Below are 21,017 nucleotides of genomic sequence, written 5' to 3'. Positions count from 1 at the left end.
GAATCAGGCAAATATTGGCACAAACAAAGGAGGTGGTACTAGCAAAGGTGATTAAAAGCTTTGTTACATGGATAGGGTTCATATCGAAACTTAAATTAGAATAGCTAGGCAGCTAAATTTATTGGAGGAATTCCAGCACTTAGTCCTAGGTGAATGAAAGCATAGCTACAGTGGTGGAGTGAAGGGACTGAGGTATATAAAGAGACTGGTATTTGGCAAGTGTAATGTTCTTGGAGCACGATAGGACTGGAACAGTTTACGAAGGGAGTTGGAAGCCCATGGAAGGGATTTGAACAAAAAGACGAATAATTTAAAATTTACAATTTGCATGATCCAAGCAAATTAGCAACTACAGAGGTGAACGGATCTGCTTCAAATTGCATATAGAAGGCTTTTGCAAAATTCAAATGAATGGAGTATAAATAATGGTTTAGTTTCCAGCATGCTTTAGTTTTGCTTCATTACTAACCTTCTGACAGTGCCACACTGACATCTTGTGAGAGCAAATAAAAACACTGCTGAAAGTTAGCCCTGCACCTATTGGGACCTTTTGTATGCAGAACATGCCTGGGAACTGCATCTATAAGCTCAGATACCCAAACATTGAGCGAGTTCCGCAGACAAAAACGCTCAAATCAGTGCAGCATATACTTTATGTCTAACAATGCATGTTATGTGCCTGTATCGTTTTGAGGCTCCATTAATACCCAAATCATCCCAAGACACACCACAAAGAAAGAGACAGGATGAAATACCGAATTAATTAAGGATGGATGATTTAAGGGTAACACAATGATTGATGGGTTATTCAAAAAACACAGAGTTGGACGGTTTTGTGGAATACTGTTTGAAGTGCAGCAGGCAAAAATCTGCTGTCAGTAAAGGGATAAATAAATATAAAAATGAGGTGGATGGTAGTCAGACCTAACACGGACAAAAGTAATAAACTCAGTTCCGTAGGTTTGCTGCAGTAAGAGCTTGACTTGATTTGAGGATTTGGATTTTAAATAGAATGAACTGGTAAGAGGAACGATTATAATTTAGACAATCTTTTAAACAAATTGGAATGTTAAAGTAGTCTTGCATGTAACACTGGTTCAGGTGTACAAATTGCCAATGACAATCATCCTCAGGAGTTTTAATCAAATGTTCTTCTCCGTACATTTGAGCTTCTGCAGAACCTCACTTAATGTAATTTGAAGCAAATCCAGTCTGTTGTGACTGAGCTCCAGCCATTAAAGAAATCCGCACAATACGGATACATCTCTGCTGCAATTAGTGGTTTGACACTTTTGATGCAACAGCACTGCAGAGTAAAGAAGGGAGGAACGAGTTCCACATTCACTCAACGAGACTTTGAACGTTTAGTCGAGGAGATCCACTGTAGGGGAGGGATTATTTACGTTGAAGATAGGGAGATGGTTGTGCAACAGCAGGGCATGAGGTGGCAGAGGTTGTATTCAGCAGTAACATTCCCCAAAATATGGAATAATCCAAGATAGAACTGAAGATGAGAATTTTGGTTTTCCTTCTACTGATGTCAGGGGAACTGTCTCTAGCATAAACCTTCCTCTCACCAGCAGGAGTGCGGTCCTGGCCTCCCATCTACCTCATTGGAGACCTTTGAACTTTCTTCAACAGACTTTATATTGCACTAAATGTTATACCCTTTATCCTTTATCTGTACACTGTAGATGGCCTGATTGTAAACATGTTTAGTCTTTTTGTTTACTGTTATCCTTCCATTGAATTTGGAGGCTTTTGAAAGCCAGCATAGGTGGTTTCCTTCTGGTGTCTTAAGGTGCCTGCTGTAGGTAGTTCATGCCAGAGAGGCACATGGGAGAGTAGGGATCATTGTAGGAACTTAACGAAGGACGCAGTTATGAGTCAACCACAGTGATGGGTCTGGACTAAGGTATAGGATAGAGAGCAGATTTTCTTTTTTATTAGTGTTATTATTTCTAGGAGCATGCTTCCCAAATTCAGTTCAAAACATTGGCAATTAATATTCTGGTGAAAATAATCAACCTAATAATGCAAACACATTCGAACATTTATTGAAATAAACATCTCTTTCAACAACCCCATTTTCTATGCATTTGAACTTGTATATATAAACGTCAATAATTCCAGCCCCAGGACATTATTTCAGTATTATACTAATTAGAAGCAGATGAGTATAAACAATCTATTTTCAATGTTCTCAGTTTTCATTCATATCATAATCCTTAATTTCAATTTTAAGTTGGAATCCTTGATTTTTGGTAGATATAGATTGTCCCAGGAATGTAGATAGAATCTCCTTTAGATTCTAGTTCAGAAGTTGCCTTTTCCCAAAGTTCTATTTCTTGTACTTTTACCTTTACCCACAATCGTTTTTGCTCCATTTCTTCCATCAAAGCTTGTAGTTGTGTCTTGTAAAGCTGATTTGACACATTGCTCCGGGTGGTCATACACACAAAGCCTCCTAGGGAAGAATGAATATGGTTAAGCTTTCAAATTATCTTCGTGCCAGAGCCATGCAGCACAGAAACAGGCCATTCAATCTTACTTGTCTAAACATTTCTACACAATTTACATCAGGAATTTATAGGGCCACAAACTTTTTCGGCCACTCAGTAGATTGTGACTAATCGGTACTAATTGTAAATATGAAATTGCTTGGTAACTGACCTACTGTCAATAGACACAAAAACTGGAGTAACTCAGCAGGTTAGAGCATCTCTGGAGAAAGGAAATAGGTGATTTCGGGTCGAGACCCTTTTTCAGACCCGAAACGTCACCTATTCCTTTTCTCCTGAGATGCTGCCTGACCCGCTAAGTTACTCCAGCCTTTTGTGTCTTCAATTTAAACCAGCATCTGCAGTTCCTTCCTATACTCTACCGTCAATAGCTATCTGGAAAAGAAAGTTCCAATAATCTCCTTTAAGAATATAAGTAACTCCTACCTTCACTGATGTAAGGTGCAAGTTTAAATTTTAGACAACGCCCTCCAGTATTTGACTCAACCAATGACGTAATAATAAGAATAATAAGACCTCATCTACTGTATCCGCTGTTCCAGGTGTCAACTCCTGTACATCGGTGAGACCAAGCACAGGCTCGCCGATCGTTTCACTGGACACTTCCGCTCAGTTCGCCTAAACCTACCTGATCTCCTGAGTGCTCAGCACTTTAACTCCCCCTCCCATTCCCAATCTGATCTTTCTGTCCATGGCCTCCTCCATTGTTAGAATGATGCCCAGCACATATTGGAGGAACAGCACCTCATATTTCACTTGGGTAGCTTACACCGCAACAGTATGAACATTGACTTCTCCAACAAAGCCCTTACTTTCCCACTCTCTCCATCCCCTTCAACCTTCCCAGTTCTCCCACCAGTCTTATTGTCTCCGACTACATTTTATCTCTGTACCGCACACTCCCCTGACATCAGTCTCGACCCGAAATGTCACCCATGCCTTAATTACCAGCAATAATACTTTATTTCTACCTATTCTCCAGCAGTTTGTTTTTTGCTCTAGATTCCAGCATCTGCAATCCCTTGTGTCACCATGTGATGAAATAATCTCCAATTACCTGAAAGGGTACGATTATAAAATACTAGACCAACTGGGCCCTGTCACATGGGAGGCCTGGTCCCCCCCACGCTATATTCCACCACTCATCCATATCCCACATGGGAGGGCTGGTCTCCCGTTCCCCAACGCAATATTGCACCACTCACCTGTTCCTCCAACCCAGCGCAATATTCCACCACTCACCCGTTCCCCCAACGGAACCTGTTCCCCCAACGCAATATTCCACCACTCACCCATAGCCCCCAACTGCGCAGAGGCAGAGGCGGCAGCCTACCTTGCCCTGGGTGCCGCTCCTCTTCCTCCCAGCACTCTTCCTTCTCGTGGGACGGGGGGGTTGTCGGGGAGGACGGGCTGAACGGCGCAGATATATCGCCAGATAAATACAATTTAAATACAATCTCATTCACACGCCTCTTGTGTGAAACATCAATGCCTTCTGAAAATCCAAATACACCAATGGATACTCTACTAAACACATTCAATAGATCAGTAAAACCAAAACTACGAGTGACCAAACGGACTCTATGTCAACACTCCCATTTATTTATCTGTTGAGAATTATATTTTGTGATTTAACACCTAATTATAAGCATATGAGGAGGAAAGAACTGCTGATGCTGGTTTAAATCGAAGGTAGTCACAAAATTTTGGCGTAACAGGCAACATTTCTGGAGAGAACGAATGGGTGATGTTTCGGGTCGACCTGAAACGTCACCCATTCTTTCTCTCCAGAGATGCTACTTGTCCCGCTGAGTTACTCCAGCATTTTGTGTCTATAAGCATATCAGCTCAACATTACTCTGATAACCGGGCTAATTCTAAGAACTAGCACTTGAGAACCATGCCACCTATTGGCAACATTTGCTAGTTGGCATACTTCATAAATGTAATATACTAGACCAAGGGGGACACGTTGGGTACCGTCCCCCCCCCCCATTCGCGGTTGCGGTGGGGGGGGGGGGGGGGGGGGGGGGGGGCTGCAGCGTCACACACACTAACCACTCCCACACTCACCAACCAGTGCTTTGGCTGGGCAGTCTGAATTTAACAAAAAATAAGAGATTTCTCCCACCTGGTTTAGTAACACGATGGAGTTCACAAATCGTGGTGTACGGCACCTGCCCTCCACTTAACGCCCCGACAATCAAAACAGCGTCATAAAGATCTGAAATAGAACATTAAAAAAAATGCCGGATGAATAACTGTGAAATTTGGCTTTGGGCGATCAGAAGCATTCTAATCTCTTTACTAGGGTGAAAATAGCGTAGGACAAGCCCTTACATCCACAATCCGTGTCGAACATGATGCCAAATTAAACTAATCTCCTCTGCTTGCAGCTGACCATATCTCTCCATGCATTACGTATCCATGCTCAGACTTCCTCTCATTCCAAAGACACATGGGTTGATAGATTACCCGACCATTGTAAAGTGCTTCGACAGTCAAGGGAAGATATAGGCCTATCTTCCATTCATTTGTCCTTAGTACCGTCTGTATCTCTCGTTCCTCATTCCCTTGACTCAGTCCGAGAAGGGTCTCGACCCAAAATGTCACCTATTCCAGTCTATGATCTTTGCTTTCATCCGTCTGTCCGCACGTTCGCTAGCCCTTGGATTAAAGCTGCAAATTCACGCACAGGATGTGTTTGCGAGAGAGAGAGGGATTCCGCCACTTGCACATCTCCGTTTATTCCCCCTTCACATTTATTTTGTAGGTCAAACACAGTTTTCTAAAAACAAAGTGTCTGAAGAGGGTCTCAGCCCGAAATGCCACCCATTCCTTCTCTCCAGAGATGCTGCTTGTCCCGCTGAGTTACTCCAGCATTTTGTGTCTACCTTCTTTCTAAAAACAAACCCTGGTCCTGCAATGTTTTTAAACACATTAAAAAAAAATTAAGTTTGGTTGGGGGCAGATATATGCAGCGTGATATTTACACCCACACTTCAAGAAAAAATTCTTATTGCAAACCGAGTACGATGGGGTGTTTCTAAACAAGAGAAAATACCGCGTTAACAGATGTGACACTCAATCTTTGCTGGGTTTGCAACTTTCCAGTTAGGGAGGGGGTGGAGAGGGAGAAATTATAAAAAAGGCAGCAAAAAATGTTTACAGCGAGCTAAGACACAGCCAGGCAGCTTGTTGTCTACTTAACTTCATTCCATGCTAAGATTTCTGTTGACGAACACAAAAGTCTTTTTTTTGTTTGCAGCATTCGGGTCCCCCCCCCTCCACCCGTCCAGGGAAATGAAAGTGTTTATTTTTTTGTAATAAAGGAGGGAGGAGGGTGAAATCGCTCAGTAACTCAGCAGATCAGGCAGCATCTCTGCAGAGAAGGAATAGGTGATATTTCAGGACGACTGTTTCAATAGCTGTAACGGGTCATGTCAGCTAACGAAAGTGGACCCAAAATATCACCTATTCCTTCTCTCCAGAGGGTCTGAAGAATGGTCTCGACCTGAAATGTCACCCATTCCTTCTCTCCAGAGATGCTGCCTGATCCGCTGAGTTACTCCAGCCTTTTGTGTCTGTCTTCGGTTTAAACCAGCATCTGCAGTTCCTCCCTGTACAAGGTATGTGCCGTTTTAACTGAACGCATAACTGAAGTCGGGTCGGGTCAAAGATAGGGTTGGTTTACTGAAATGGTGGAAGTTACGCTCCGTTGCGTACTGCACGTCAGTCCATTGGATTTTGCAGGAGTGGTCTATCTTGCTCCGCTATAGGATCTTTGGTTCTGACTACATACTTCTATTTGGTTTTATACAGTATCTTCGTTGGTATTTGGAATGACAATTTTTCCAGTACATGAAATAATGAAACAATATCAGGAGGTTATGAATTTACATTTTTATTAATTTACCTGAAGACAGTGGAAGTGATTCAGCACCCAGGATACATTTCTGGATACTTTGGTATAGTGATTTAGACTGTGCCAAATGCAACATTTCTTCACTGCCATCCAGTCCATGGAAGTTGCAAAATCCAAGTTTCTGTAACTACACAAAAAGAACAATTGCACGTCACAGCTGGAAGTAACCATGCAAACAATTGGGTGTACTTGTAATACCACATTAAGTTAGTAAAGACACATTTCCAAACTGACGGATAGCTGAGAGACAAATCTCGTACCATTGCTCAGTTTCTGCAGAGTTGGCTGGCCATATATTTCAACATAACATGCATATCTGTGCTGTTCTGTTTAAAGAAAGATGTTGTATTTGGAAAGCACATTTTATGACCGCAAGACATCCTAATGTGTTTTACTGCCTGTTAGGTACAGGTGCACATCCTTTTATCCGGTGTTCCGGAAACCGGAAAACTCCGAAAACCGGCCATTTTTTCCAGATGTCGTCTGCACACCAAAGCTCGCGTTTGGCGCCAAACTTGACCCGAAACGACCCACGGTCAACCCAGGTCTGTACTACTGTAGCGGCTGCCTCATCCCCGGAGACCGGGAGACGCTTAAACATCTGTAAATCATTGCTTAAATGTTAGTCAGTTAGTTTGGAGGGCTTTTATGTGAAGGGGGGGTGAAGGGGTAATCTTTAATTCTTAGTCCCCTACCTGGTCGGAGAGGCGGGGAGCGGTCAATGCCTTACCGGGTCGCCGTGCAGTAAGCTCCGCAGCGCTGTGGCCGGTGGGGCAGCGGGCGGCGCCGGTTGTAGCTCCGACCAAAGATCTTATATCCTATAAGATCTTTGGCTCTGACCCCGGCAACTCTACCCCTGGCTGCGAGGCGCTCCAAATCCAGCGCGGCCCACGGCCGGACGCCCCAGCTCCGCGAATGTCGGGAGTCGGCGGCGTCGCAGCGCTGGGATACCAGCGTGGAGCGGGCAATGCCTTACCGGGTCGCTGTGCGGCAAGCTCCGGAGCGCTGTGGCCGCCGACCCAACGTTCGCGGAGCGTCGCTGGATTTGGAGCCGCGCAGCCAGGGGTAGAGTTGCCGGGGTCGGAGCTCCAACCGGCGCCGCCCGCGGCCGGACGAAGCCCCCAGCTCCGCGAGGTTGGGAGTCGCCGACCAGGTAGGGGACTAAGAATTAAAGTTTCCCCCTTCACCCCTACTCCACCACCACCACATAAAATCCCTCCAAACTAACTGACTAACATTTATGCAATGATTCTCCCGGTCTCCGGGGAGGAGGCAGCTGCTCCAGACTTTTCAAGCCGCCCGCGCTACCTACCTAATCTACGCTAAAAATCTTCCATTCGGAAATCCGAAAATGTCCGAAATCCGACAAGTGTCTGGTCCCAAGGCTTTCGGATAAAAGGTTGTGCACCTGTACTTGAAAGGGAGCTAAAGATAAACTCTGGGCTGTTTGGATTAAATTATGTTTATATGACTACAGACACAAATGAGAAGGTAACCCCAGAAAAACTAGTAGCTAAGAAGGAGATGGTTTAACAGACTTCTACCTGTCAGATAGTCTTAAACAATTGTGTGCAGTTGTGCATCACAAAACCACTTAACTGTTGAGATTTATAATAGTATGTATTTTGCAAGCAGCCTTTTCATAACAGTTAATGAGAATCAAAGACTCCTGTCTAATGCTGAAAAACATCGGACGTCTTCAGACAGTGTGGAATTTGACAGTTTGGTTAAGAATATAGTTGGTACTTCAGGATGGGTCTACTGACTCATCTATGTGTTAACAATCAACTAGAGTTAGTCTTTATGAGTGATGGAATATGATTATTTATCTATCAAATATAGGCCTATAAAGCCCAATCTAACATAAACTGGATGAGGTGTGAAACATTCAAAATCTTGGCTGGATGCAGTGTTAACGTTTCTCTGACTGGAGTGTCTGGAACTAGGGGTCACAGTCACAATATAAGGGATCAGCCTTTCACGACAGAGAATAGAAAGAATTTCATCACCCAGAGGGTCGGAAGAATGATTCCATTGATATTCTGCTGTTACTGCAAATTAGTAAGTAATAATTGCTAAAGAAACAGCTGACAAACCCAAAATATGTCCACTTGGCACTTTTTGTTATTAATTATAATCTAGTAACCTGAGCAGCTACTAGTCCTGTCCCACAAGCAACATCCAGAACCAGCGCCTGATCACGGTCTTCAAGCATTACATCCGCTAAACACGTTGAAGCGAGGAGAGGAGCTTGATAATCCAGAATTTTCATATCCTGCGAAAGAAACAATAGAAAAAGTTGTTAGTAATTTCAACAGCAGGGTAAATTCAGGTGATAAGGAATAATGTATTTATTTATATCCTTCCCGAATGTTATATTTAATAACATTAACTTTACAGCTACTAGCTCATTTCTGAAAGGAATTCTCAGTCATTTTTACCAATAGATCATTTCTACTAATTAACTTCTGTAAGTATACCTTCATGAATCTTAAATACGTCCTTCACAAATGTAATTGCATTCTTTATGCATCTTACACAGTGTAAAAGTCTATTTCAAAACCATGCAATCCTAATCTATCTGGTCAACAAGTTAGCTCATTCACTCTCTGTAAATTGCTCCATAAAGAGATTTACAGACAGTGTTAAGGATTATTCAGAAACTAAAGAATTTGTCATCAGCATTAATGCAGCAGGAACCAGTGTTCAGAATGCCTGTTCCAATGTACATTGCAAGTAGTAATTCAGTTTGAAATTAAAAAGGACAGTTTTTGAAACAAACAATTCTGCTTCCGAGCACTACAGACTGCTAAGCGATTTGGTTTGTAAACTCACATGACCATGAGATATTCTGGTATGCAACGGGAGTATGTTAACTGGCCTACATCCTCCCCTTGAGTTATTAAGCACCATTGTGATATAGATCAAGCAGGCTTCCAAACCAGCCATTTTATCACTTGGCATATCAACATATGGTCATGTGCATATAGTACATACAAAGTGTTGGAGTTGCTCAGCAGGTCACACAGTAGGACAAAGCCTGACAGGTAATAGGCCGATACAGGCGAGGAGGGTTTTTTTGAAAGGCAGATGGTCGGACAAAGGCCAGAGCTGAAAAGTCCAAAGGTATGAGTAATTGAAGTTTCCAATGTTCAATAGGTTCAGGATCAGTTCCTGTGGATTGGAGGATAGCTAATGGTACCCCACTTCTCATGAAAGGAGCGAGAGAGAAAACGGGGAATTACAGCCTGACCGGTGGTGGGAAAGATGCTGGGGTCAATTATTAAAGAGGTAATAATGGGGCAATTGGATAGCAGTAAAAGGATTAGCCCAAGTCGGCATGGATTTATGAATTATGAAAATCATGCTTGACTAATCTTCTGGAATTTTTTGAGGATGTGACAAGTAAAATGGATGAAGGGGAGCCAGTTGATGTAGTATATCTAGACTTTCAGAAAGCCTTTGATAAGGTCCCGCACGGGAGACTGGTGACTAAAATTAGAGCGCATGGTATTGGGGGTAGGGTGTAGACGTGGATAGAAAATTGGTTGGCAGACAGGAAGCAAAGAGTAGGAGTGAACAGGTCCTTTTCAGAATGGCAGGCAATGGCGAGTGGAGTGCCGTAAGGCTCGGTGTTGGGGCCACAACTGTTTACCATATATATTAATGATTTGGAAGAGGGAATTAGGAGCAACATTGGCAAGTTTGCGGATGACACAAAGCTGGGCGGCAGTGTGAACTGTGAAGAGGATGTTAGGAGGTTGCAGGGTGACCTGGACAGGTTGAGTGAATGGGCAGATGCGTGGCAGATGCAGTATAATATAGATAAATGTGAGGTTATCCACTTTGGTGGCAAAAACAAGGGGGCACATTATTATCTCAATTGGGTTAGGTTAGGTAAGGGGGAGGTACAGCGGGACCTGGGTGTCACTGAAAGTTGGCGTGCAGGTACAGCAGGCAGTGAAGAAAGCTAATGGAAAGTTGGCCTTCATAACAAGAAGATTTCAGTATAGAAGTAGAGAGGTTCTTCTGCAGTTGTATAGGGCTCTGGTAAGACCACATCTGGAGTATTGCGTACAGTTTTGGTCTCCTAATTTGAGGAAGGATATCCTTGTTTGAGGCAGTGCAGTGTAGGTTCACGAGATTGATCCCTGGGATGGCGGGACTGTCATATGAGGAAAGATTGAAAAGACTAGGCTTGTATTCACAGAGGGCAGTGGAGGCCAAATCACTGGATGGATTTAAGAGAGAGTTGGATAGAGCTCTAGGGGCTAGTGGAATCAAGGCAGGCACGGGTTATTGATGGGGGACGATCAGCCATGATCGCAATGAATGGCGGTGCTGGCTTGAAGGGCCGAACGGCCTCCTCCTACACCTATTTTCTATGTTTCTATGAATAACTGGCTTATTTGGCAGAGTACCTTCTCTCCACTTCCTCCACAAAATGTCCCATGCTCCACCGACAGCATTTAGCAGTTTGCACTTTATTATTCACAAGCAACCTCTGACTCAAATGATTCACAAGCAACCTCTGACTCCGTTGTGCCAACAGCCATGTATCCTCGACTGGCTGCTACTGGCTTCCTATCATTCATCATCTGTGGCTTTCTAATATCAGGCTGTCAGCTAACTTCCTTCTCAGAGTTTGATCTGTGCCATTCCAAGCCTTTTGGACTAGTTCTTTGCCTTTCAGCTCTTAATTCGGTGCTTCCCGGTGTCTATAGAATTATGTAGATTTGTGTGTGGAGATGAAGAGGAAGCTTGGAGGGAGTAAGGAAGAAAAAGGAATTGTAAGGGTTTCTCGCCAAGGTCAGAAAGATGGAAATGCGGCACACTAGAAAATTCAATGAGCTATTTGTGAGGAAAATGGGATATTGACATTGGGAAAATGTAGATATATTGCAACAGGGGCTCTGGAAAACTTTGGGGAGGGGGAGTTAATTATATTGAGTATAGAAGCTGGGATGTAATGTTAAAATTGTACAAGGCATTGGTGAGACCAAATCTGGAATATGGTGTACAATTTTGGTCGCCCAATTATAGGAAGGATGTCAACAAAATAGAGAGAGTACAGAGGAGATTTACTAGAATGTTGCCTGGGTTTCAACAACTAAGTTACAGAGATAGGTTGAATAAGTTAGGTCTTTATTCTCTGGAGCGCAGAAGGTTAAGGGGGGACCTGATAGAGGTCTTTAAAATGATGAGAGGGATAGACAGAGTTGATGTGGACAAGCTTTTCCCTTTGAGAATAGGGAAGATTCAAACAAGAGGACATGACTTCAGAATTAAGGGACAGAAGTTTAGGGGTAATATGAGGGGGAACTTCTTTACTCAGAGAGTGGTAGCGGTGTGGAATGAGCTTCCAGTGGAAGTGGTGGAGGCAGGTTCATTGGTATCATTTAAAAATAAATTGGATAGGCATATGGATGAGAAGGGAATGGAGGGTTTATGGTATGAGTGCAGGCAGGTGGGACTAAGGGGAAAAAAAAATTTGTTCGGCACGGACTTGTAGGGCCGAGTTGGCCTGTTTCCGTGCTGTAATTGTTATATGGTTATATGGGCCAGGAGTCATAGAGTCATACACAGTAGAAACAGGCACTTCGGCCCAACTTGCCCACGCCAACCAACATGCCCATCTACACTTTCCCCACCTGATGCATTTGACCCATATCCCTCAGAACCTATCCTTCCATGTACCTTTCTATAAGCTTCTTAAACATTGCAATAGTACCTGCCTCAACTACCTTCTCTCCGGCAGCTCGTTCCATACACCCACCACCCTTTGTGTAAAAAAGTTACCCCTCAGGTTCCTATTCAATCTTTTCCCCCTCACCTTAAACCTATGTCCTCTGCTTCTCGATTCCCCTACTCTGGTCAAAAGACTGTGCGTTTACCCAATCTATTCCCGTCTTGATTTTGTACACTTCCAGAAGATCACTCTTCATCCTCCTGCGCTCCAAAGAATACAGTCCTAGCGTGCTGAACCTCTCCCTATACTCAGGCCCTCAAGTCCTGGCACCATCCTCATACATCTTCTCTGTACCCTTTCCAGTTGACAACATCTTTCCTATAACATGGTCACTAAAATGGAACACAACACTCTAAATGTGGCCTCACCAACATCTTATATAACTGCAGCACGACCTCCCAAGTCCTATACTCAACATTCTGACCGATGAAGGCCAAGAGAAAAAGAGAAAATCAAGAAGGCACAGGTCAAGGATGCAATTAAAGGTAATGTGTAATTATGAAGTAATTATGATGATGAGGATGGGGTACAATGTCAAGGAGATGAATGATTGAAACCAGATAAAAGGCAAGGAAAATACAAATGTTGCTTCCATGTACTGAAATAAAATCTGACTTATCCTCTGCGGTTCCTCTCATTTCACATCTTACATCAGGACAAAAAAATAAAGGACCAATCTTGCATCAGGGCAAAAAAATAAAGAGCCAAAAAATAAAGAGACAAGAGCATAATAAAATTAAGAGAATAATTTTAAAAGTGAGAGAAACAAATGAAAAAAAGATGTTGCACAAATTAAATTAAAAAAATCATGCTGTTCCACAAAAAAAAAAATGGAGGGCACGGTGGCGCAGTGGTAAAGTTGCTGCCTTACAGCGTCAGTCACCCGGGTACGAGCCTGACTAAGGGTGCTGGCTAGATTAAGTTTGCATGTTTTCCCTGTGGCCATGTAGATTTTCTCTGGGATCTCCGGTTTCCTCCCACATTCCAAAGCCAGGTAGGTTAATTGGCTTTGGTAAAAATTGTAAATTGTCCCAAGTGTGTAGGATAGTGTTAGTGTACAGGGTGAACGCTGGTCGGCGCGGACAAGGTGAGCCGAAGGGCATCTTTCTGCTCTGTATCTCGAAAGTAAACTAAAGTAAAACTGCAAATGCTAGAAATCTGAAATAATAGCAGAATATACTGGTAAAACGTAGCAGTTTAGACAATATTCATTGAGAGTCAAAGAGAGCGAGATAAGTTAGTTTTCAGGAGGAGAGATAGTGGGAGAAGTCACAGACTGGTTTAATGTGGCTTTTACCAGTATATTATGCTTTGTGGTCCACATAATGTGTGATTAATGGTAAGGTTGTGGGGCCTGCCCACAAGGCCTGACTACAAGTAGGGCAAGAAAAACTGAACACAATGTGATATAAAAAAATGGAAAATGTTGGAGAAACCTAATAGGTCAACTGCATCTGTGGGAAGAAAACCAACAAATGATGCAGATGAGGGGTCCTTCATCTGACTGAAAAATAAACACGTTAGTCTAGGTGGCAGCTCAGGCTGAGGAGGACTATGGGTGGAACTAAGGGAATTTCTCTGAAAGGGTTACTGTAAAGGAGTCTAGTCTGACACACTGTAACCTTTACTAGAGTCTTTAATATAGCACATGGCACACATGTCCCAGTACTGGCTGCACTCAGCCTTCAGGCATACCAGGACAAAATGGGAGGAGAAGGGAGGAGATCATAGTTATACTGATATGAGAGGGCGTGTTAATGGTGATGAGGTAGCTACATTATAGGTTGCATGCATAAACCATCTACATCCTTTCCCATACAATTTAAACAGAGTTATAAGAATAGCAGGTTGATTATACAGGACCTGCAACATTAAGCAAAGTCTCCGTAGCGATCCGGAGGTTTGACGATCCGACCCGAGCGAGTGCGCACAGCACCCTCACCCTCCCCACCCGAAAGAAGAGAGGGCAGACCGGGAACAGGAACAGGGAGGAAGGAGTAGGCCGGCGGGGACCCCGGCTGCAAGGGGAAACCGGCAGGTATTGGAGAACCAGGAGAGAGGGAAGGGGAGGAACGGGCGGCAGGCGGAGAGAGAGAGGGAGAGACGGGCAGGAGGAGAGCGGGCCGGAGAGCGGAGAACGGGAACCGACCAAGGCATGTTACGGGCAGAGGGCATGTCACTGGCGGGGGGCACCGCAGGCGGAGGAGAATAAGGAGCAGCAGGAGGTGGTTTCGGCTCTCTGACCGCCAACAGGTGCTGACGGCTGCGCCGGTAGACAGTGCCCTCATAGTCCACCAAGTAGGAACGCGGCGAATCGTCGACCCCCACCACGGTAGCGAGTTTGGAGAAACCGGTAGACGTCTGCAAACGGACGACCTGGCCTGGCAGTAGTGGGGAGAGAGGACGGCTGGACTTGTCGTGCGAGCGGCGTTGGATTTCGTGCTTCTGAGCAATGCGCTGCTGGACAGCAGAAGGCTGCAGGACCCTGGGCACCAGAGCTTGCTGGGCAATCGGCATCGGGGGGCGAATAACGCGGGACATGAGCCGTTGGGCAGGCGATTTAATGGTACAGTCACGGGAGATATTCCGAAGGTTCAGCAACCCGTGGTAGAAATCACCATTAGAGAGATAGGACTGTTCAAGCAGGTGCTTTGCACTGCGCACAGCGCGCTCAGCCAGGCCATTGCTCTGCGGGTACTCTGGACTGCTGGTGTAATGATCGAAGTTCCACTTTGTAGCAAAGGCTTTGAACTCAGCGCTGGTGAACTGGCGGCCGTTGTCAGTCTGTAGCCGGACAGGGGATCCAAAAGTGGCGGCGGAGCTTGCTGATGACCATCTCCGAGGTGATGGCAGGGAGAAGGTCCACCTCGAACCAATTTGAGTAAGAATCCACCAAAACGAGGTAGTGCTTTCCACGCCATTCAAAAATGTCGGCAGCCAGCGAGGACCATGGCATGTCAGGGGCAGGCTGTTGTAGCAGCGGCTGACGCTGCTGATGCGGGGCAAGAGAATTGCAGTCCGGGCAGGAGGCCACTCTGGCCTTGATGTACTTTGCCATGCCAGGCCAATAGTATTGTTCCTGGGCATGCGAGACAGTGGCGTCAGCCCCCGGATGCCCCATGTGGGCAGCATTGAAGTACAGGTCGTAGAGGGAGGCAGGGACGACAACTTTGTGGCCTTTGATGATAATGCCATCGATGAGCACCAGCTCATCACGAACCAGGAAGAAGGGGTGAACGCCAGCAGGTAAAGAGGTGCGTTTGACAGGCCATCCACGCCTGATGACAGCGGCAAGCTGTTGAAGATCGGGGTCGTCGGCGGTGTGCGCAGCCAGGCATTGGAGCTGCTTGGAAGGGACGAAATTCACGTTCAGCACCTGTAGGTCATCCTGTTCGAAGGGGTGCTGGACACGTGAGGTCCGGGGGGCCCGGGACAGCGCGTCAGCCACATGCATCTCGGTGCCCCTTTTGTAGACGATTTTAAAGTCAAAGCGCTGCAGCTGCAGCATCATCCGCTGCAGCCTTGCGGGAGCAACGTGGATAGGTTTGTTTAGGATCGTCACCAGAGGTTGGTGATCCGTCTCGACAGTGAAACTGTTGCCAAAAAGGAAGTCTCGAAACTTTGAACAAGCGAACACAACTGCCAGCAGCTCCTTCTCAATCTGCGCGTAGCGCTGCTCCGTGTCCGTCATGGTCCTAGAGGCATAGGAGACCGGCTGTAGAGAACCATCATCGTGCGGCTGCAGACAAGCAGCACCCAGACCAAAACGTGAGGCGTCACATGTTACCACCACCGGACGCTGCAAATCAAAGAACCTCAGAGTGGGTGTGCTGATCAGCTTTTTCTTCAGCAGGTCGAAAGCCTGCTGGTGGTGTGGGAACCAGGACCAGGCAATGTCTTTTTTAGTAAGCTGTCTTAGGGGCGCGCTCAGCTCGCTGAGGTCAGGAGTGAACTTGCCCAGGTAGTTGAGCATGCCCAGGAAGCGCAATATCAGTGGGGGCAGGCAGTTCAGAGATGGTGCTCGTCTTTTGCGGGTTGGGCTTCAACCCTTTGGCCGTGAAAATGTGGCCAACGTACGGGACCTCAGGTACACTGAAACGGCATTTGGACGGGTTCAATTTGAGATTTACCTACCTGGCGCGGTCCAGGATTCTACGGAGGTTGCGGTCATGTAAACCAGAATGTCGTCCACAATAATCGCACAGGGCAGACCTGCAAACAGTTGCTCCATGGAGCGCTGGAATACCTCACTAGCGGAGTTGATGCCGAACGGCATCCGCAAGAATTTAAACCTGCCGAAGGGTGTGCCGAAGGTTGTTAAGTCAGAGGAGCGTTTGTCCAAGGGTATTTGCCAAAATGAACTCCTGGCGTCGAGGACGGAAAACACCGTTGCTTGTCCGACTTGGGCGGCGACGTCTTCAACGGTCCGCATTGGGTAGTGGGACCGCTTGATAGCCAAGTTCAAGTCCTTGGGGTTGATGCACACCCGTATCTCATTCTTTCCTTTCTTCATTGTGGCGACCATGGTGGAGACCCACTCGGTGGGCTCGCTGACTGACGCCAGAACACCCATATCGACCATGTCCTTTAGCATAGCCTCCACCTTGTCCTTCATGGCGAATGACACTCTGTGCGGCGGGCGAATTACAGGCATCACGGAGGGGTCAGTTGCAATCTTATACACTAGCGGCAGCTTCCCCAGCTTACCGTCAAAAAGGTCTGGATACGCGGATAGCGGATCCATCACAGCCTAAACCTCGTGAACTGTCCGGTCGAAAGACATCAGACCGAGATCCTGGCAGGTCTGGTTGCGCAGCAAGGTGACACAGTCGCAATCCAGAATAAAGAACGACAGGTCACAGGATGATTTCTGCAGCACACAGTGGAAAGCAGCCCTCCCCACAGGTGTTAGTTCCTCTCCCCCATAGGCACGCAAAACAGAGCGATCGGCAGTCAACAGCTCATTATTCCTTATCTTGTTGAACAGCGATGTTGACATAACATTCACTTTTGCACCCGTATCCAGCTTCGCAGAGAATGACTTGTTATTCACCGTAATGAGCACAGAAGGATCGGGGAGGCTAGAGTGGCTGTGAAGGAGAGTGTAAACGCTTGACTCTCCCATGGAATATTCAATCGCAGAGTCGGGGGCAGTGTCTGCAGTAGACTGAGAGTCCATCTCACTATCAAGTTGCTGAAGGTTGTTTAGGATTTGCCTAGTAGTTGGTGGAACTTTCCCACGGGAACGGCATGCGGCAGCAAAATGATTTAATTTCTTACAGAAATTGCAGGATTTTCCGAAAGCCGGGCACTGAGACAGCACGAGGTGGGCATAGCTACAATTGGGACACTTAGGTGCCCGCGGGTCCCGAGATGGACGGGCGGGCCGCGGTGTAAGGCGGGAACTGTCCTGCAAACGCCGTGGCCCTGTAACACCAGTCAGATTGACAGCGCGACTGTCAGATCCCCTCACCCCATGTGTAGGGTTTACCACCTCGGCGATGCGACACGCATGCATTGCCTGAGTCAGTGTCAGGTCAGGTCGTTGCAGCAAATCAGCACGTAACTTCTGGTCTAAAATGCCAGTAACTAGAATGTCCCTGGTAAGCTGGTCACACATATTTTCGAAACGGTACCGCTGAGCAAGATAGCGCAGGTCAGCGATGAAACACTCGACAGGTTCTTCTGGCTGTTGCTTCCGCGAGAAAAACCTAGCCCGCTCCAATATGCGGTTGGAGAGCAGGTCGCAAATCTCGGCAAATTTACGTAAAAGACATACCGGGTCGGCGGCAGATTCAGCTGGCACGGCGATCTGGCCGTTGACATCCAGGACCTCTGGATCATAAACGAAAACCCGAGCTCTCTTCATGGCATCGGGACCTGCTAGATTAAGCAGGAGGGAGGCACGGACCGCAGCAGGGTCATTTCTGTGCACAATATTGACTAAGTGAGTGTAGTCCATCACAAACGTAGCCTATCGCTCCGCAATGTCCGCATCAAAGACAAGGGGAGAGGGTTTCCTGCACGAGGAGGCCATCAAAACTGATAGGGAATACCAGGCAAAATATAAAATAAAACCGGTAAACGGGAGACGCGAGTCTAACTAACTATCTGACACCATGTAAAGGAGTCTAGTCTGACACACTGTAACCTTTACTAGAGTCTTTAATATAGCACATGGCACAAACGTCCCAGTACTGGCTGCACTCAGCCTTCAGGCATACCAGGACAAAATGGGAGAAGGGAGGAGATCATAGTTATACTGATATGAGAGGGCGTGTTAATGGTGATGAGGTAGCTACATTATAGGTTGCATGCATAAACCATCTACAGTTACGTTATGTAGCAAGTAGGACCCAAAAATGTTGACCATTTTTTCTACAAATGCTGCCTGAACCCACTGAATTTTCCATAATTTTCTATTTTTATAATGATATTTTCATCTTAAGAAAACTGATTTGCACATGTTGTGCATCATTATTGCAAACAAATAATGACACCTTGATTGCTATAAAAAATCTTTACATTATTACCTGTTCATAGAGTTTGGACCAGGTATCATAAAATGATATTTTATCTTCAACCGTACAGTTTGCATGAGCAGACAGAATAGTTGCTTGCACATCTGTAATTGTTCTTGGATTGGCTGCCATTCTGGAGATAAAACAGAGAACCATGTTGAACAATGACGTTATTTCATATTCCATAAATCAAGTTTATTTTGTTGCACTTAAATCAGATTATATACATACTGTAAATATTAACTGAACATAAATACCAGTAATTTTGCACATTCATATATGTAGAAATCCAGCTTATAAGATTCATATCTTAGATTTTATACTTTCAATAATTCACAGTATAAACATTTACTCTCATTATAACAAATTGTTGAGCAAGTAATTTTCTTACACCAGCACATGTCCAGAAAGTTAATACTTTGAAAAAAGAGAGGAAATAATCTAATCTTTTATATCTATTGTATATAATTTTAATTTGCAGATGATAAGATAACAAGGAAAAAAATATATTTGTTTGCAATATGTTCTGACATACTGCAGCCAAAATCTGTTAATAACAGAAGTGAGCAAAATGAAGATACGGCCAAGGTTGTCCAAAAACATAAAACTAAGAAATGAATAATACAGTAAACAACAAATACTGTGCAGAATCATCAAATTTCAAATGTTAATTTGAGCTTGCAAGTAGAATAACGCCAATAAAGTAAGAAAGGAGGAATAACAAAATTGTGCGGAGGCTTGTGCTACGAGTATTAGGGCATAGAAACAAAGTTTAATGCAAGATATTTGATAAAATACATTAATACACAACTGATTAACTTTTAGTGTTAGTGTTTTAATTATATTTTTAATGTTGACATATAATAAACTAGACGGACCCGTCGGGTCCCCCTCGCCCAACGCAATATTCCACCACTCAACCATACACGAGCCGATGTCCAGAAAAAATGGCGACCCCGGCCCGGCAAACCCTGCCGCAACTGCGCAAGCGTGACTGCCGGGACCGTGTTGTGATGCCAGAGATCCCCGTTGTGACGCGAGTCAAAGCAAAGTGGCGATCTCAAAATGGGGGCGGGCCCGGCAACATTGCTCCAACTGCGCAGGCGTGGAAATCGGGCCCGGCATCATTCCCCCAACTGCGCAGGCGTGGAAATCGGACACGGCAAACCTCCCCCCAACTGCGCAGGCGTGGAAATCGGACACGGCAAACCTCCCCCAACTGCGCAGGCACGGATGGGCAAGTGGGAGCGAAGTGCCGTTCGCGGGAAAATTAAAGTTTTTAAAAGGAAATACTTTGTAAAATCGAAAGAAACTTGCTACTGCACATCCCCAGTGGAATGGCGAGTAAGGTAGGCCTAAAATTGTTGCGCTATCGTGTACCGTTTTGGCTGTATTTCGGGTATATATATATATATATATATATATATATATATATGTATATATGTATGTATATATATATATATATATATACTGGACTTTGTGCCTTCCCCCACAGTGGGAATCACTGTGGGGGGATGTTATGTTTGGTGTTGAATTTCTTCATGAATACTATTGTATTTTTATTAGTGTGCTGCAAGGACAATATATATACACACACACACACATACATACAAAGAAGATCAAGAGTCAATTTAATTGTCATTTGGACCCCTTGAGGTCCAAACGAAATGCCGTTTCTGCAGCCACACATTACAAACAAATAGACCCCAGACACAACATAATTTACATTTTACATAAACATCCATCACATTGCTGTGATGGAAGGCCAAAAAAAAACTTATCTCTCCACTGCACCCCCCCCCCCCCCCCCCCCACCCCCCCCCCCACCCCCCACCCCCCGATGTCAAAGTCAAAGCCCACGGCTGGCGATGGCGATTGTCCTGCGGCCATTAAAGCCACGCCGGGTGGTGCGAGGTCGCCCACCGGGTCTTGATGTTGGAGCCCCCGGTGTGCGCTCGCAGAGTCCTGTGGCCACTCCAAGCCGCGCGGGGCGGTGATGTTAGGCCCCGCTCCAGGAGCTCTTCGACCCCGCAACTCGGGCGGGAGAAGTCGCCGTTGCAGGAGCCCTGAAAAGCGGTCTCTCTCCAGGGACTCGCGGGCTCCCGGTGCCGCCGTCCGCAGACCCACAGTTGCAGCCTCCGAATCAGCAGCAGCAGCGCTCCACCACCGTTCCACCCGCTCCGGACTCGGCCAGCTCCGCGATGGTGAGGTGAGTCGGCACCAGAGTCCCTGGTCTTCTTCTGTTGGAGGCCGCTCCTCATTGCAGCCCCAACGACAACGGAGACCCGACAAGAAAAGGT

General features: G+C 45.6%; 1 protein-coding gene across 5 annotated transcripts; it reads right to left on the bottom strand.

The window, feature by feature from the left end:
* Positions 1-1,923: 1,923 nt before the first annotated feature.
* On the bottom strand, positions 1,924-19,772 carry mettl27 (methyltransferase like 27). 5 transcript variants are annotated; one of them, XM_055657989.1, is made up of 7 exons: positions 19,596-19,745; positions 18,730-18,850; positions 8,594-8,722; positions 6,439-6,574; positions 4,654-4,746; positions 3,856-3,932; positions 2,239-2,467 (listed from the first exon to the last, which is right to left on the bottom strand). In XM_055657989.1, exons 2-7 carry the CDS (start codon positions 18,847-18,849, stop codon positions 2,450-2,452), a joined length of 573 nt encoding a protein of 190 aa, XP_055513964.1. In that variant the 5' UTR covers position 18,850; positions 19,596-19,745; the 3' UTR covers positions 2,239-2,449. The 5 variants fall into 5 exon arrangements, with proteins under 5 accessions (XP_055513961.1, XP_055513962.1, XP_055513959.1 ...); XM_055657986.1 differs by lacking the exon at positions 3,856-3,932 and having other exon boundaries at positions 1,924-2,467; positions 19,644-19,772; XM_055657987.1 differs by lacking the exon at positions 3,856-3,932 and having other exon boundaries at positions 1,924-2,467; positions 19,639-19,746.
* Between the last annotated feature and the right edge of the window lie 1,245 nt (positions 19,773-21,017).

The sequence above is a fragment of the Leucoraja erinacea genome, chromosome 28 (assembly GCF_028641065.1).
Source record: "Leucoraja erinacea ecotype New England chromosome 28, Leri_hhj_1, whole genome shotgun sequence".
Classification (NCBI taxonomy): Eukaryota; Metazoa; Chordata; class Chondrichthyes; order Rajiformes; family Rajidae; genus Leucoraja; species Leucoraja erinaceus.
Note: the sequence above shows the minus strand (reverse complement) of the source record. Positions and strands in the feature narration are given on the sequence as shown.

Bases quoted from the DNA above. Each gene is read 5' to 3' on its own strand.
- mettl27 (XM_055657986.1), bottom strand. From the start codon at position 18,849: ATGGCAGCCAATCCAAGAACAATTACAGATGTGCAAGCAACTATTCTG. The intron at 6,575-8,593 runs GTTACTAGATTA...CTTTTTGTGTAG, and splicing joins CAGGACTAGTAGCTGCTCAG to TTACAGAAACTTGGATTTTG. The intron at 2,468-4,653 runs GTGGGAGAAATC...ATTCTTCCCTAG, and splicing joins CCATCGTGTTACTAAACCAG to GAGGCTTTGTGTGTATGACC.